At 43.0% G+C, this 17,141-nt stretch overlaps 1 protein-coding gene across 1 annotated transcript; it reads left to right on the top strand.

The window, feature by feature from the left end:
- Window positions 7,354-13,453, top strand: LOC8070837 (DNA-directed RNA polymerase III subunit RPC4). The gene is made up of 11 exons (XM_002447671.2): window positions 7,354-7,503; window positions 10,473-10,561; window positions 10,653-10,714; window positions 10,824-10,893; window positions 10,994-11,033; window positions 11,804-11,890; window positions 11,992-12,032; window positions 12,105-12,165; window positions 12,246-12,334; window positions 12,790-13,026; window positions 13,113-13,453. Exons 2-11 carry the CDS (start codon window positions 10,499-10,501, stop codon window positions 13,260-13,262), a joined length of 900 nt encoding a protein of 299 aa, XP_002447716.1. The 5' UTR covers window positions 7,354-7,503; window positions 10,473-10,498; the 3' UTR covers window positions 13,263-13,453.

Here is a 17,141-nt window from a genome sequence, read left to right as displayed (position 1 = left end):
CAAGTGCTCTCTACGGGCTGATTCTTCGACACTCCATCGCGGTGAATCGCCCAAAACCGCTCACAAGCTTGACACGAGCCACCCACAAGAACTCCGGGCGGTCTTCATGCCTCCAATCACCACCGAACCGTCTAGGTGATGGCGATCACCAAGAGTAACAAGCAAAGAACTCTCACTTGACCCAAACAAGGCTCTAGAGAGTGGTGGATGCACACTTGACTCTTGGAAATCACTAGAGAAGGATTCTCTCAAGAAATCACTCAAATCTCAATCTTCTCTAGGCTCTTGCTACTCTCTTGCTCCACAACAAGTTTCTTAGATGTTCAAATGGGCAAGAGACCTCTCATGGACGAGATGAAGGAGTATAAATACCCCCCACGAAGTCCAAAGGTCAGCCAACCATTTTCCACTGAAAACAGGGTCACCGGACGCTGTTAATGTTGCACCGGACGCTCTGCACCGAGCGTCCGGTGCTCCACAACGGCTAACTGTACCTACGTCTGACAGGTCACCGGACGCTATCTCTCAGCGTCCGGTGGCACCGTCCGGTGCTCCGGGGAGTTTTACACACTCCCTGAGTACGGGACCGGACGCTACCCGGTGCGTCCGGTGCTAGCGTCCGGTGCTCAGGGGAAGATTACAACCTCCCTGGGTGTGGGACCGGACGCTGCCCGGTGAGTCCGGTGCCAGCGTCCGGTGCTTAACCCTGAGCACCAAACTGTTCCAACGGTTAAAGACCTCACCGGACGCACTCACAGAGCGTCCGGTGCCCCCTTGGGCACCCTAACTTCGTCGAAACGCGATCGCTCCAAAACGAAGTTGGTTCCTCTCAATCTAAGGACTATCTCTAAGCTACCTAGTGCTAGGTTTACCAAGTGTGCACCACACCTAAACTTAAAACCTTGCCTAAGTCAAGCTACTAGATCAAAGCCCCTCTTAATAGTACGGTCAAAGGAAAACAAAGTCCTAAACTACTCTAAGTGCCCTTCTTTACCATGTGGCACTTAGACCTAGTCTAGTCTTGACGATGTCCATCCATCCTTTGAAAACTGAAACGATTCCACTATTAAGTAGGCATGTATGTCCCTGTTCATCGAGTACCTATTACCATGACCTTACCTATGACTTTGCCTCTGCAAAACACACGTTAGTCATAGTAATCAACATTGTCATTAATCACCGAAATCACTAGGGGCCTAGATGCTCTTTCAGTGTGTGATCACCTCGCAAGCCAAGCGATCACCGTTGGCGACAGTGACCTAAAGATGCTCACCCCCAGAGGAAGAGAGACCGAGGCAGTGCATGGCAGCTCCCTGGATGAAGTTATGCATGGAGCTGGTGTCGAGGAGGGCCAGGAAGCATTTGCCTTTGCAGGTAACCGGCAACAGCATGGCGTTCGGTGGTCAAATGCCAACCATTGTGTAGAGAGAACCACTAGGGAGGTGGCTGCAGGGGCCTCGGGGTCGGCCTACTCCTCTAGGTGGTTGGCCAGGTGGCCATCCTTCCTAGTCGTGTCCCCTGGCTCGTCGACGGGCTTGATGTTGAAGAGGTGCTTGCAGATATGGCCGCAAACATACAGCTCATCACAATTTAAGTAGAGGCCTTATCGGCATCGTTCCATCTGCTCGGCCAGCATGAGACGCCGAAAAAATGTGGCTGCCTAGGGGCGGCAACGGCAACCGGCTGGACCAGAGCAGAGGTAGAAGACGTCATTGCCATGGGTCGAGGGCCAAGGCCACCCCGCTGCTGCTGTTGCAACTGCTATAGAGCAAGGAGGAAGGCCACCATGCGTTGCTCATAGGCGTTCATGTAGTACATTGCCATTTGTAGGTCCGGCGGGTGGTGCATCTCCACATCAACCCTGATGTGCTCAAGAAGACCACCCACATACAACTAAGCCTTCTAGCGGGTGTTGAGGTCATGCTTGTGGTAGAGGATGGCATTGTAGTGCTGCGAGTAGTCCTCGATGGAGGAGGAGAAGGGTAGCCAAGCAAGCTTCACCAAACAAGTGCCCTATGTTAGAGCCAAAGCAAGCTGGCATAGCTCATAGAACCGCTCCCATGTAGGCATGCCCTCATCTTGTTTGAGCACTTAGTACCATGTCTTTGCCATGCCACGGAGGTGGTAGGAGGCTAGCCACATGCGATCGGAGGCGATGGTGCAATGCCCTCGAAAGAACTGCTCGCACTGGTTGAGCCAGTTGAGCATGTCGACGGTGCCATCATAGATGGTGAACTCCAGCTTGTAGAAGCGCTGCGAAGCATGGGCGCCTGCATGGAAGCCACTAGGCGTGCCGGTGAGGACACTACTAGGCGCGTTGCCTTCAGGGTGGTCGTCGGCCCCCACTGCCGAGAAAGCAGGGGCATCACCATAGAGCAGCGTCCCATTGATGCTACCGTAGAAAGTCTTGGCGCTCGGGGCTAGATGCCCGATGGAGGTGGCCTCGGCCAATGGCATGATGGTGGTAGCCGATGTGTAGATGGGCGGTGTCATACCCATCAACGCCCATGACGAGATGGGCGACAGGGAGACTGGCCACCGCATCTGGTGTAGAGGTACCCCCGAGTTGTTCTGTGTCATGCTAAAGGGGAAGCTGGTTGGCAGAGACATAGACAACATGGGTGGCGGCGGCAGTGATGCTAGTTGTAAGGTGGGTGGAGGGGGTAGTAGAAGGAGCCTCGCCAAGGACTGCTACATGGCAGCCATGGTGTGGCTAAGGATGTCCATAGTGCAGCCGATCTGATCCATGTTACGGCCAAATTGGTCGACCACACCGGCCAAACCCTCTAGTGTAAGGGCAATGCCGAAGGACTCTGTGATTTTGGAGGAAGCAGCCGATAACGGGACGATTGATCCCGGCGGTGTCAGGACACCGGTGGTTAGTGGGAGCATGGTTATCGTTCTGTAGTTCCCTCATACCAAGGTGATAGGAACTCTAGTCCTACCGAGGAGGTTGTGGCTTGAGCACACGAGGAAGACGGCGTGGTGGCGTCGTGGCTGCTCACGTACATGAGTTAGGGCTGGAGACTGGGTGGAACTCCCAGCTCCCTTCAGGAATCTGGAAACAAATAATGTTCCTGCTTAATTTCTCCAATAGAGTTTACAAATATTTATATATCTCTAATAATAGCAATTATATGAAAACCCCCTAAGAATATTAATAATAGCAACATATATGGGCTAAGCCCCTCTAACTATCGCCTCCTCCTAGCCACTGGTGGGCTTACAACGCTGGTACGTTATGCCCATCATAATAGGTACAATTTATTTATTTTGATTGGTTGCGGACGAAATTAAATTGTTGGGGTACAATTTATTTATTTTGTACTTAACTATATTTTTTGTGTCTATATTCATATTTGAAAGTTTCCTTTACGTGTACAGATCTGATTCAGATGATAGTGATTCTGACATGGATGATAGTGATTCTGATGAGTATGAGAGGGTTTCGAATATTATGCAATTCATGTGGTGCCATCAAAATAATTTATTTGCTACTGCCCTTCTTGCAACCAAGTACTACATGACTTATGTTGATAAAAATGAAGCAATAACTCCAGCACAGTCTAGATTTGGTTGGACTTTGGAGATGCTCAACACACCAGGTGAAAGTCATAATATGTTTAGAATGAATCTATTTCACAAGATGTATCACTTGTTTGTGAACAAATATGGTTTGGAGTCATCCGTACACATGAATTCTTTGGAGGCGCCCGCTATGTTCCTTGTAATATGTGGATACAGTACATCCTTCACTGCTATACGTGGAATATTCAAGCATTCTAGAGAAACATTTAGTAGGAAATTTGATGATGTCTCACTTATTTGGTGTCCATGTGTGAGGACTACATAAGGCCCATTGATCCTAACTTCTATACAACACATCCTAGGATAAGTAATGATAGTAGGATGATGCCTTATTTTAAAGATTGCATTGGAGCTCTAGATGGCACTCATATCTCAGCTACACCACCTCTGAATGATGTCATTATATATATTGGTCGAAGTCGCAAACTGACTCAACATGTTCTAGCTATTGTCGATTTTGACATGCGCTTCACAAATGCATCTATTGGGCAACCCAGATCTATGCATGACACTAGTGTGCTCTTTCATGCACTTAGACATGACCACAACAAATTCCCACACCCCCCTCTAGGTATGTACATGTAACACTGTAGAAATTATAAAGTTTGGTTGTATACAAGTTACATGCTATTCAATTTTGCTCTATTGTATGTAGGAACGCCGGATATCCAAATAGACATGGATTGAATAGCATTTGCATATCATCCAGGAACTTCTATACTTGAATATCCAAATACAAGAATGCCAATCCGGCACATTTGGATACCATCTGGCCATATAAGGGTGAGAGGTACCATGTGCTGGATTGGTGGAGGGGGGCTGCTCCAAGTAACAGTGGTTTAACCATTTGCATTCAAGTATTCATAACGTGGTGGAGCGCTCATTTGGTGTGTGGAAGATGAAGCGGAGGATCCTTCTTAATATGCAGAGTTATCCGATGGAGAAGCAAAAGATGATTGTCGCGGCAACCGTGCATCTACATAATTTCATTCGTGAGAACCATTCTAAGGATAAGGATTTCAGTAAATGCGATCAAATTCGGATTATGTGCCCACTATACCTCGAAAGTATAGAAAGTATTATGGTTCGCACAGAGATGATACATCAACTTCAGAATCTAATGATCGAAATATAGATAAATTTTGTGATGATCTTGCTCGAGCAATTTATCTTTCTAGATCCTCGTAACTATATATGTTTGTATTATACCATGATATAGGATTTTTGTACTATATCATAACCTTGCATGGACATATTTGATTAACGGGTCTGTACTTGCATTACTACTGCTTGCGAGTTCCTTGTGTTATTTTATATTTATAATTTTTCAATTTTATTTGTAATTAGTAACATTCGAATTTAAAACTTAAGTACGAGAATAGAAAAAAAGCAATGCATTATAGTCATTTTGTGCTTTGGAAGTACTATGAGGAGCTATTTTGCCAAACTGGTAATCAAAACAGTTCGAGCTCCACCCAAAAAGCAGTTCATGAAGCTGAAGAAAAAAACGGCGGGCCTTATTCGTCGCTAGCGACTATTGTCTCTCTTACTTTTGTTGTCCATGTCATATTGGCTAACCAAATAGCTAGCTATTGGGGACGCCAAGTAAAGTCTGAGAGGAGAAACTAAAATAAGGCGGCATCGGGTGTTACTGAGGAGGCGCAAAATATCAATTTTTTTGTCGTGACTTGGTTTATTCATAAAAGTTCTTTAAGATTTGATTATGTTTGCACAAATTTTTTAAAATAAAACGAGTGGTGAAACTTGAGGTAAAAAAAGTCAAACATTTTATAATTTGGGATCGAGAGAGTACAATAGCATTGTGTGAAACTTACATTTGGTGTGTAACAGTCTTCTATCAGTAAGTACAAGCATTAAAGATTAAAATACATTAGCGGAATACAACTGTCTGCAACACTAGATATAGATATAGATATAGATATAGATATAGATATAGATATAGATATAGATATAGATATAGATATAGATATAGATATAGATATAGATTCATTTGGTCATAGGACTAGAGATGGCTTTCGTCAAGCATATTGATACCATTAGATTTTATGGGTATATAGGTATTGAATTTCACATGTTCTCATTATCTTATTTTTCCCTCCTTTATCCCCTCTCTCATAGTTAAATTCTTCATCGCCAACTCGCCCAACTCAATTCACTGACCACCCATTATCCTCTGCTAATTAATCTATCGACTACTCCTTATTCGTCACGCCACACAAGGGCACCTCTCCTTGCATGAGGATTGCTTCGTTCTCGTCCTCTCCTTTGCGGTGGTGGTTTCCGCGATCAATGGGAAGCGCATAGGGCTCCATGTGAGAGACACATGCCCTAACACTATCATCCTCCTCAAGTTCCTTCACACCCTCACCCACATTACCAGTCCAAGCTTGGTACAACAAAGACATGCCAACCCCACCTACTCCCCTCTCTTGCTCTCATCTTGTTCGGTTAATTAAACTAAAAAGCTCAGGCTCCTGTGTAGGTGGATGCAACACATGTGTGGAGCTGCTCTTCGTCTACAATCAATGTTGAGCATGCCGTTGTATGCGGCAACATAGTTGTCGCCTCACAGTAAGGCATGGGCTCCACCACCAAGGGGCTTAACAATGACCAAGTGAGCCTCCATGTTGTGCATGAGTACCTCTACCACGAATTGCAGTAAAGAATGTCAAGTCGAGGAGGAGGTCGACCGTGACCAAAGAATTCGTGAGGATCATGACGACCGATAGAGAAGGATAGGTGGCCAGCGGTAGCAACGATAAATTTTATCATGTGAGGCGACATAGATAAAGGCTAAAGAAAGAAGATGGAAGAAGAAGACAATGAATTAATAATGACATTTGGTCATTGCCATTTTTACTCCACGTCAACAAAACCATCCACCAAAAAGTTGATTGACTCATTCTTGGTTTTCGAGTTTAAGCTAAAATCAAACTAAGGCCTTGTTTAAATCTAAAACCTTTTTGAATTTAGACACTGTAGCACTTTCCAATTATTATCCAAGCATGGATTAACTAGACTCAAAAGATTAGTCTCGCAAATTACAGATAAATTGTGCAATTAGTTATTTTTACCTATATTTAATGCTCTATGCATATGCCGTAAGATTCGACGTGATGAAGAATTTTTTTTTGGATTTTAGGTGAAACTAAACAAGGCTAATAGCCTTTTTTTAAGAAAAGCTATAGAAAGAGTTTTGCACACATGTCAATGTAAATCAAATACAATCAAACAAATATAATCAAAATATTTATATCGGACAGCTGACCTAAGATGCAATTTAGAAATTCACGATTCTCACGTTTACCTTTTGTATTACTTACTTAATACAAACATGTATATATATTACTCCTATCTATTTACACCTACCGATGATTAGTTGGAGACCAATGCATTAGCCCTACGGATCAAAACGAAATTAAAGCTCAGGTTCAGCGTCGTCGACACGCTGTAGAAGAGAGGACATGGACAACCTGCACAAGAAAACTGAAATTTTTTTGCTTTTGCGAACTATAATATTTTTGTTTTTATTTAATAATTATTATCCAATCAAAACTAACTAGGCTCAAAAGATTATTTTATAATTTATAGGCAAACTGTGTAATTAGTTTTTATATTTGTCTATATTTAATGCTCCATGTATGTGCCACACAAGATTCGATGCGAAAGAAAATCTAGAAATTTTTTTGGTTTTTGGTAAACTATAAACAAGGCACGAAACGAGAGCAAAAACCCTAAGCCCAGGCCAAAATTACCCAAGTGCCCCTCGCCGTTTAACCATCTCATCTCCTCACCTCCCCGACGGCGACTCCCCTCGAGCTCGCCCTCCTCCCCCTCCCCCCCGCCTCGACGCTGTCGCCTGCTCCTCCGCGGCCGGCTGTCCTGATTCGATTGGTAAGCCCAATTCCGTTCCACGCGCCTCCGTTCCCTTGCCCAGCAGGCAGGCCGCAGCTCGCGGGAGGCCCCCGCCCCGGCGTGCGTGAGCGCTGCCCTGCTTTGTGACCTGCGGAATGCGCGACTAGTAGGAGCCAGGGTGGGACGCGACCGGCTGTAGTGTGGTGGTTATACTGATGCGATTGCGGCGGCGGCGACTCGTGATTTGTGCCTGGTTCTGGTTTTGGGGTCTCTAGAGCTAATTGCTGTTCGTTGGGAGGCTCGGACTGCAGTTCTTCATTGCCGGGTCTGTGGGTCTGTGGGGGGGCATGGGGTGAGCTGCACAAAATCGCCTCTTGAGTCTTGACTCGACCGAGAGCTCCAGGAGTAGAGAGTGGGACATTTGAGGTCAATAGAGAAGAGCATTTCTGGGGCAATTATCTGTTGGAATGTTATGCCTGTTAGGTTTTGTTTGCGCACCTCTTCGCGAGCAGTATAGCTTTGTAAATCATTTTAGTGTTTCCTATGATAGAGTGAGCCATTGAGCTTGGGTAGATCCGTAGATGTTTTGATGCTTTCATACCAAATTCACATTGGTTTTTAGTCTTCCTGAGGTTTGCTGGACACCATTTTGTGGAGAATGTGTAGATATGGCATTTTGCTTGACCCTATGTGCCTGTGTTTCTATGGCCTGCAATTGTAGTTGGGTACAAACAAATCTCTTTGTGCACAATTTTTGACCTGCTTACTTATATTGTTTGTTCTGATCGACATGAATTTGTATTGAAAGGGGATGTGGGACTGTATGAAAACTCCAGCTAGTGCTATGGTTGTTGCTCAATAGTTCAGATGTGGCATCTCTTCAGTAATAGCAGTTTGCTTTGATGAGTTTGCCTATATCCACCATCTGGTAACAATTTAGTGATGTTTAACTTATTGAAACCCTTAGGGCGTGACTTGAACCAGTATTCGTGTTTCCCATATCTTTCTATGTTTCTAGGAGCTACATAATATGATTGGAGGGCAGAGAAATGTACTCACCATTTTTCATGGTGCCAACCACTTGTATGTATGATGCTGATCAAAATTAGGGAAGCTCAACAAGACTAGTTCCACGGTTACATTTCTTTTTATTGCTGGAGGTGGTATAAGAAAATCTATTAACATTGATAATCGAGTAACTGACTTGATTTGTTGTTTCACTTTAATCATTAAGCATAGCCCAACACCAGTTGCCGAGAGTTTTGTCGGCGACTAGCACCCACCAGAGGTACGCCCACCCCTTCTCTTCTGTTCCTGCTGGGCGAAACGAAGCACCCAAACAATGTTTTCAAGACGGCTGGTCGTGTCTGGACGCTGGGGGACCGTCCAGGTCGTCCAGGACGATTAGTCGTCATCCAGGACGATTAATCGACCCTGGACGAGTCCCCTGGTCGTACCCTACATATGGGGACTGATATATAGCATATATATTATGTAGCTATATACAATACACATTATACCATATATATATACATGTTCTAGGCTCTAGAGTCTAGATAGGTCAGCTGGCCACTTACCTGGCTGCTGCACGTTGCACGCTTGAAGGGAGCATCTTCGTCGTGCAGTCCTCCTCCCTTGCACAGAGAGGGAGGGCAGCTGGAATGGAGGAAGGGAGGGAGGAGAAGCTGGGAGACGGAAGGGAGGAGAGGAGAGGAGGAGGAGCAGCTGGGAGACAGAAGGGAGGAGAGGAGGGCAGCAATGGAGGTGGTTGCTGCTGCTGGACGGGAGAGGAGAGGAGTGAATGTGTTGTGCTGAAATGAGTGAGGGGTAGACAACATAAACCCTAATGGGCTTGGGCCAAAATATAAGGCAGCTTGCTAGGCCCAACTCTGAGATGCAGCCCATCTACTGCCTAGACCATCTCCTGACTGGACGCCAGACAACCTGGACGGACGATTAATCGCGACTGGACGACGACTAATCGGACGACCAGTTTCCTGGTCGTTCTGGCCAAGTCGGAGGCCTGGTCGAGTGCCTCCAACCGTCCAGGACGATTAGTCGCGATTAATCGCGATTAATCGGACGTCTTGAAAACATTGCACCCAAACCCTGGGCCTGCCCCTGCGCATAGTGTCCCGACTCCTGAATCCTCACATTTCCCCTCCCTCGTCCTGTTGAGCGCCGGTGCCATTGGCTGGTTTGCCCCGCCGGCCCGCCCTTCCACAGCCGCGTACTTGGCTACCCGTCCTCCAGCGCTGGGCGCTGTCTGTGCAGCCGTATAGCCGCAGCCCCTGAGCTCCGCCGGATGCCCGGGCTGCTGGCGGCTAACCCCAGTTCGCATCGCGTGTGCACCAGTGCCGGCCGGTGGCCGACCGCAGTTGTTGCTTTGCCTCTGTTTCTCGCCTTCTTTACAAGGCTGCATCTCTAGTGAGTGAAATGAGGAGATAATAGACTGGATGTTGGCGCATGCTTGAAATTGTTGATTGACTGATTGTGAAATGTGAATGGGTTAGTAGGTGGACAGTAGAGAATAAGGACGAAGGTTTCCATATGCCTGAAATTGGTGATTGGTAGATTGTGAAATGTGAATTTGTGATTCAACATATCTGCATATGATTGGGGCTTAAGCCTGAGCACTGATGTGCCCTTCTTTTTTTTTGCTTGTCTTCTGTAAGACCTTATTCTATGTTTCAACAACTTAATTGCTGTTTGTGTAAGTTTTGAACTTTTCTGTTGAATTTAAGGTATTATGAGATCTTCTAGATATACTATTTTTATGTACAAACTGTTTACTTTGCATAAGGGGTTTTTTAGTTATATAGGCTGTAGGCATACCCTGGACTCAAATCCTGAGTCTGCCACTGATTGGTTCGTGATGATAAACATGGGAGCTTAATGTTTTATTCCGTTCCGGAGTCAAAGCAATTTGAAACCTCTCATTTTGGTTGGAATATGTAGATAAATGCAGTGCTGAAATTGATGTTTACTCACACCAGTCTGCTCCTCAGGTTTTGCAGGTTTCACACTTCTTACCATGGACGACAAGAACAAAGTCAAGAAGGAAATAGATGGTCCCCTTGGACCCGCTACTCGCAAGGTTGGCATTTCCTTGGTCATTTGTTATATTGTTTGGCTCTATGCTATTCTTACTACTGCTGCTGCTGCTGTTGTTGTTTTGAAAATGTAAGGGGGGACTTAAATTCGCACCAAAAGTACCTCAGAAGAAACCTGCCAAGGTTGTCCCAAAGAAGTATGTGATTCAGTCTACAATTTATTTCTCCTTGTCTGGATGTCTTCCATTTGAGATTTGCAGGATTGGCAATTTTGGCGTGGAGTGAGATTTTATTGTAACCTGGCAGGGAACCAGTTGAGGAGAGCAAGGAGGAAACTGTGGATAAGGAGTTATTGATGAAACTTAAGATGTCGCAGGTGCTAACTGTTGTCTTTGGTTCTTTGGCAGCTATTTGTGTCTACAAACTTTTCATTTGAGAATTGGTTGATGTATACAGTATCTTGCTGCATTTTTCAGAACAAGAGTCCCTCTGCAAGAATTAAGTCCGGGGACAAGCGTAAGAATGCTGGTTTTTGTTCACCACATGCTTTATAGTCTAAACCTTATCACTACCTGTTAAAATTGTAGTTTCTACTTCCTACTCACTGAGCATGCTCAAGGCTACTGTCATTAATTGTTATTGATTAGTCACTTATCATTTTCTGGTCTGTTTTACATTTTTAGCTTTAATAAATATATCTAACTGTGAATCTTTGAGGCTGTCTATTGGACATGCTTGATTGATTCCTTACCACTTGATAAAACTGCCAACATAACAACTGCATATGTCGTGCACTTATATGAGCAAAAGCAATCTTATTTACTATGTTATATACTTAGCTTCTGTACTTCACTTGAAAAGCAATTTTCTGCCAATAATCCTAAAAGTATATTTGTTGCAATGTTGCGAGTAGTTTTGAGCTGATAAAATACAAGCATGTGATTTGGTTTGCATCTATGTATGATGATGTGCTCTGAGTTGGCTAACTATAATTGTACACTTTGGTTGGGAGATTCATCACTATTTAATACAGGGACATACTTCTGCATTAGGTTGTCTTAAAAATGCAGTGTAGAGCATGTACCAAAATTTTTATTAGATAGAATTGAAGTTTAGTACATAATATAGTATAAAAGGGTAACCAAGGTTTTTGTTACAAAGAAAATAATCTGTGTTCTTTCTTAGGTGTTATGGATTATTGGTGTATATAATTAAAAATTTTAGTGATATTTTTTTTTGTTCTGTTGCACACCTGCTAATAACAGTGTATTTCTGTGTTGGCATAGCAAAAAGTGGTACACAGGTTGCATTTGGACAAGGAAGCTCTTCTTATGCAAGATATTTTCCCATGCCCAAAAAGGATTCTTCAGCAGGTATCAGCGAAAGATATTTATCTTCATTGCTCATGAGTCGAACCATCCCATACAGATTGCTGTTTTTGGACCTTAACACCTTGTTTCCGTTGCATATTCAGGTGAAGCTTCGAAGTTACCAAAAGAATATGCAGAACCATGGGTGTGTAAATATCAAATTACTAATGTGGATTGCTTCTTCAGAATTATTCATTGATTTCCCTTTTTTTTGCAGGACTATACCCATGATTATCCTGTTACTCTCCCACTAAGGAGGCCCTACTCTGGAAATCCTGGTATATTGATAGTCTTTAGTTGAAATTGCAAGAGATTTTCGTCAACCGACCCTTACACCCTTCCTACATCGCTGACACAGAAATTCTGGATGAGAAAGAATTTGGAGAATCTTCTACCAGCAGGTCTGAAGATGCTCAATTATCTGCAGCAGAAGAGCTTGGATTAATGGTATGTATCAATGCAGATTCAACACCTTTTTCACTTCTGGTTATGAAATATTTTCATCTGCACCACCAATTGAGGCCTTGTTTGGATGTAGTCGGATTCACATCAATCCACATGTGTTGAGGTGGATTGGAGTGGAACTTGAACTAAATTCCACCCCAACCCACACCAACACACATGGATTGAAGTGAATCCGATAACATCCAAACAAGGCCTGATGTGTAATTTTCACTTATGCCATCATTCTATGTCAATGACATGTGGGACCAGAACACATGTATCATTGACTAGCTAGGTGGCATAGTTGAATGCCCCTCAATGAGTATCGATAACAATTACCCTCTAGTTGTCATATACACAGGGTTTACTTTGTAAGGTCAATTATATAGACCAAGTATACCAGCTTGATTTTTCAGGCATTGTTGATCTTGCCTGGTATGCATGTTTTGTGTTGATAGGATTGGCCGGCGGAATCACAGTTCCTGTACTTCCAGTTTCCATCCTCTCTTCCTTTACCGAGGCAGCCACAATCAGTTGCTAACCCTAATGTAGTCTCCAATGAGAGACGTGAGGACATGAGGCCATCATCGCACATTGGCTCAAGACTCAAAGAGATTCCTGAAGGCTATATGGGGAGAATACTTGTATATAGGAGTGGTAAAGTGAAGATGAAGATCGGAGACGCTCTCTTTGATGTGAGAATCAAAACTTGAAGATGTCATATTTTTCTGTTTAGGTTTTCTATGCAGTACTAAGGAAGTCACATTAACAAACTGTGCAGGTTTCATCTGGCTCGAATTGCATGTTTGTCCAAGAGGTTGCAGCAATCAACACCAGAGAAAAACATTGCTGTACGGTGGGGGAGATCAGCAAGCGTGCTGTTATTGCCCCAGATATTGATTATATGTTGGGTTCTGTTTACAAGGAATAGTCCATTGGCTTCTCTGACCGTATTATTTGACTCCCAAGATGGATATGGTTTCTTATTTTGACCCAGGAAATTTTTTCCCTTCTCTCTATGACACTGGGTTTATTTTTTGTGCCTAATTTGACACTACCAAGTTTCCACAGCAAACACCGTAATCCGTCAATGACTAGGAGAAAGGATCATTTTGTCTCTAATGTCTATATAGCAGAAGCTTGAGACGTCAGCAGCCTTAGGATTCTAGAGGAATTCTGCGTTGTTTTATCTGTATGCTTAGTTGTCAGATCTGGCGGAAACACCCGAAAAGGAAGCCAACAGAGGGTGTCTTTGGTGTGTCATCTGCTGACCAAGCCAAAATAAATTGAAGTGGCCAAAGCCGGGTTGCGAAGCTAAAATTTGGTATCTGACCAAATGGTGACCAAAATTGGTTCAAGTAGCCAAGATTTGGTTTGGCCAGCTTGGGCACTAAACCAAACAGGTAAACACAACCAAAATTCAAGTTTTGGATTAATTTCACACTTAGATATTAGAGAACGTCGGATGCAAATCTGACTTCTATATGAACAATATAAAATATACATAAAAGTAACACAATGAGCATACAAGTCGGATGTGGCACACATGCTGACATGCAGCTCAAGTTTGGCAGGTAAAACATTGATAGTTACTCTACGAGAGAATCTAAAACTAAATTTAAAGCATACTGAACAAAGAAGACATTTACAGTAGCATTCTGCGAAAATTACATTTGGGCCTTGTTTAGATGTGAAAATATTTTGGATTTTGCTAATGTAGCACTTTCGTTTGTTTGTGGCAAATATTGTCAAATCATAGACTAACTAGGATCAAAAGATTCATCTCGCAATTTACAAGCAAACTGTGTAATTAGTTTTTGTTTCCGTCTATATTTAATGCTTCATGCATGTGCCGCAAGATTCGATGTGACGGGAAATCTTGAAAACTTTTTGGTTTTTAGGGTGAACTAAACAAGGCCCTATGTAACCGTCTTCTGTCAGTAAGTTAAAATACATTAGGGGAACACAACTAAACAGGTTGCCTGCAACACTAGTTGTAGACAGTTTTCTCTTTGTACTCTCCATTACAAGACAAAATTAGTTCTCTGGATACTACTAACTGTGACTGCAATAACATGGGATTTTGTGTTACTTTTTTTATTTATCTCCTTGATCTTTGTTTCCACCTGGGCAAAATCTGCCAGTTTTCCTATGCTGTGTGCAAGGAATGGTTCTTCTCTCTATAAAATCGATCTACCTTTGATCCTAGCCTTCAAGCTCTTTTGGTTTCCACTTCTCTGTGCTTTTCGTCTAATGCAGAAGGCTGAACTCGCCCTTTTATCTGCTGTATCAACGCCAAATTCTTTACAGATCAAGAAGATGTGACGAACTCAATGTTAATTCAAACACTGCACCACCGGCTGAACCAAACACTGCCTGCCATTCCCTTCACACAGGCAAAGATATCAGAGCTTCAACCAATCAACGCTATAAAATTAGAGTATGCCTGACCAGACAATTTTGCCTACAGAAACAGGCATGTCACTTGCAACTTTTTTTTTGACAAAAGGTCACAGGCAACTTAAATGCCCAGGGTTTATGGCTTGTTTGGTCGCAACCTAAACAAATTTTGCCTAGCCTGTATGAAGCCTAGGACCTTCTTGTACTTTGTTCGGTTGAAGGTCTGATTTCTTACTTCATCCAGGCAACAACTCGCTCAGGCATAGAAAGTCGATAGCCTGGCTCCAAGGTTTTTAATTTCGGTATCGCAAAAATTTCGGCCACCACCGAAATTACCGAATTTCGCGAAATTCGGTCGAATTTTTGTCAAATTTTTTTTTACAGACTAGCATATGAAGTAGGTTTTTTTAAAAAAAATAGATCTAAACAAGTATCAGTATGATTTATGATTACACATCTATTGAATAGAAAAATATGTAATATAAACAATACAGAATATGAGTCTAAAGTTATATACCATATGTATTAGTATATAATGGATTTTCGGATTTTTTTTCGGCCACCACCGAAATTACCGAAATTCGCGAAATTTCTGCGAAATTTCACTGAAATTTTGAACCCTGCCTGGCTCTCACAGTAACAAATGCTTGGGAAGATTCATCTGTAATTACTAGGCACCAAACTTAAACCAAACAATGCAGGCTGTTGTTGCCTGGACAGGCAAAATCGACTGCGTTAACAGGCAGGTTGCAGGCAGTGTATTTTTCCAGGCAAGAATCCAGGATTACAACCAAACATGTCCTTATTTTCCCAGGTAAGAATCCAGGGTTGCAACCAAACATGCCCTAATAAAACCAAACATGCTAGCCCTGTGGCATGCTTGATGCCTTGTCGACAACCTGGCCTGGGCACTAAACTAAACACACCCAAAAAAAAACAAGTGTATCTAAATCACATATTAGGGTCAGAATCTTAATTGTAAACTTTCATCTCCTTAATTCATATCATTTTCATCTTATTGTTTCAGATCAATATATCACTCTAGGGGAAAGCTCCCTGGCTCTGTTCATTTTGCAGTCAAGGTTCACTTTACATCTTCTTAGTCTCGGTTTACTTGTGCTAGCATTTACGCAATCTATATTGTGACGTCTTTTATACGTATATCCGATGTAATTAGTGAATTCTTTTATATTTCAGCATTTCTATATTTCTAATGTACCGTTTTAGAATAAGCATCAGGACCTGCAGCCTTCAGTGAAGCAAACTGAACCCACGGTTCAAGCAAAACATTAGGGTTGCAACATTGTTATGGAAAGAGTCGTTAGCCCAGTTAAGTTGGGGCAATCCATGTAAACACACGAATAATCTATAAAATTTGATAACTTCTGTAGATTGTTGGCTGCGATAACATTGTGTTATTCATGGCACTCAGGTTAGTCAATAGAGAGAGAGTCCAACTACGAATTGTCCATGCAAATGCAAATACATGCTCCAATGCAAACATATGAAAAATAATCATTCTTGATAGTACATCCTACGGTAAATTTCCTTGCTTTTGCTTTTCGAGGGCTTGCTATGCGTATACATCCTTTTTGTGCTTGGAACACAATAATACTTCAATAGGCACATTAGACCATTAATTAAGCTGTCATTAACACCATAACCCATAAATAGGGCTTCAGTGCACATTCAATTTTTTTTTTGAAAAATTGGCAGGAGCTCTACCTTTCAATTAAGATAGAAAAAAAAATGTTTATGTACAAGCAGAAACCAAAGACAATGCGCGCTTTGGGGGCAATAAAAGGAAAGGTTGTCTCCAAATACTAATTCCCCTCTAGCGAAAAGCTCTCTTTCTTTGCTCAATGTCATCTTTGATCCTTGCTGATACTTGCAGCACTAATTCTGAGATGTTGTTGAATAAGATGTTGAATAAGTGACTGTTCCTTTCTTTTCATAGGGGGATAATGGGCAATTCATCATGCGAAAGTGCAGCTTGGGAAATACATCCCATACATCTGGGCTAGGCAAGGCACTATCAATATAAAGAATAGATGAATACATTCCTAGGCAAGAACAGGTTATAGACTTGAGTGACTAAGGACAAGAAGGCACAGATTGTGGTGTAGCTTCCTTTGGTAGGAGAACCCTACTGCGCTAGGAAGGAAGTAGCCATTGGTTAAGTCCCCTCGGGGGGGCTTGCCTCAAAAAGTGTAAATGACCATGCCATTGAATCGTCTCTAAACTGCTAGGGGCACTTTGCTAGCAGCCTTCTCCCACCAGGGCATTATCTATAGAGGTTCTCTAGAGGTTCTCCCTACTGCTGACCTAGAACACCATCAAAGTGCTCCCATGCGAGAACTTGAATCCAAACCGCCTTGGCATAGGGACAGCAGAGACAAAGATGGAGTCT

This window comes from Sorghum bicolor, chromosome 6, assembly GCF_000003195.3.
Source record: "Sorghum bicolor cultivar BTx623 chromosome 6, Sorghum_bicolor_NCBIv3, whole genome shotgun sequence".
Lineage (NCBI taxonomy): Eukaryota > Viridiplantae > Streptophyta > Magnoliopsida > Poales > Poaceae > Sorghum > Sorghum bicolor.
This window is presented reverse-complemented; position numbering and strand designations above follow the sequence as displayed.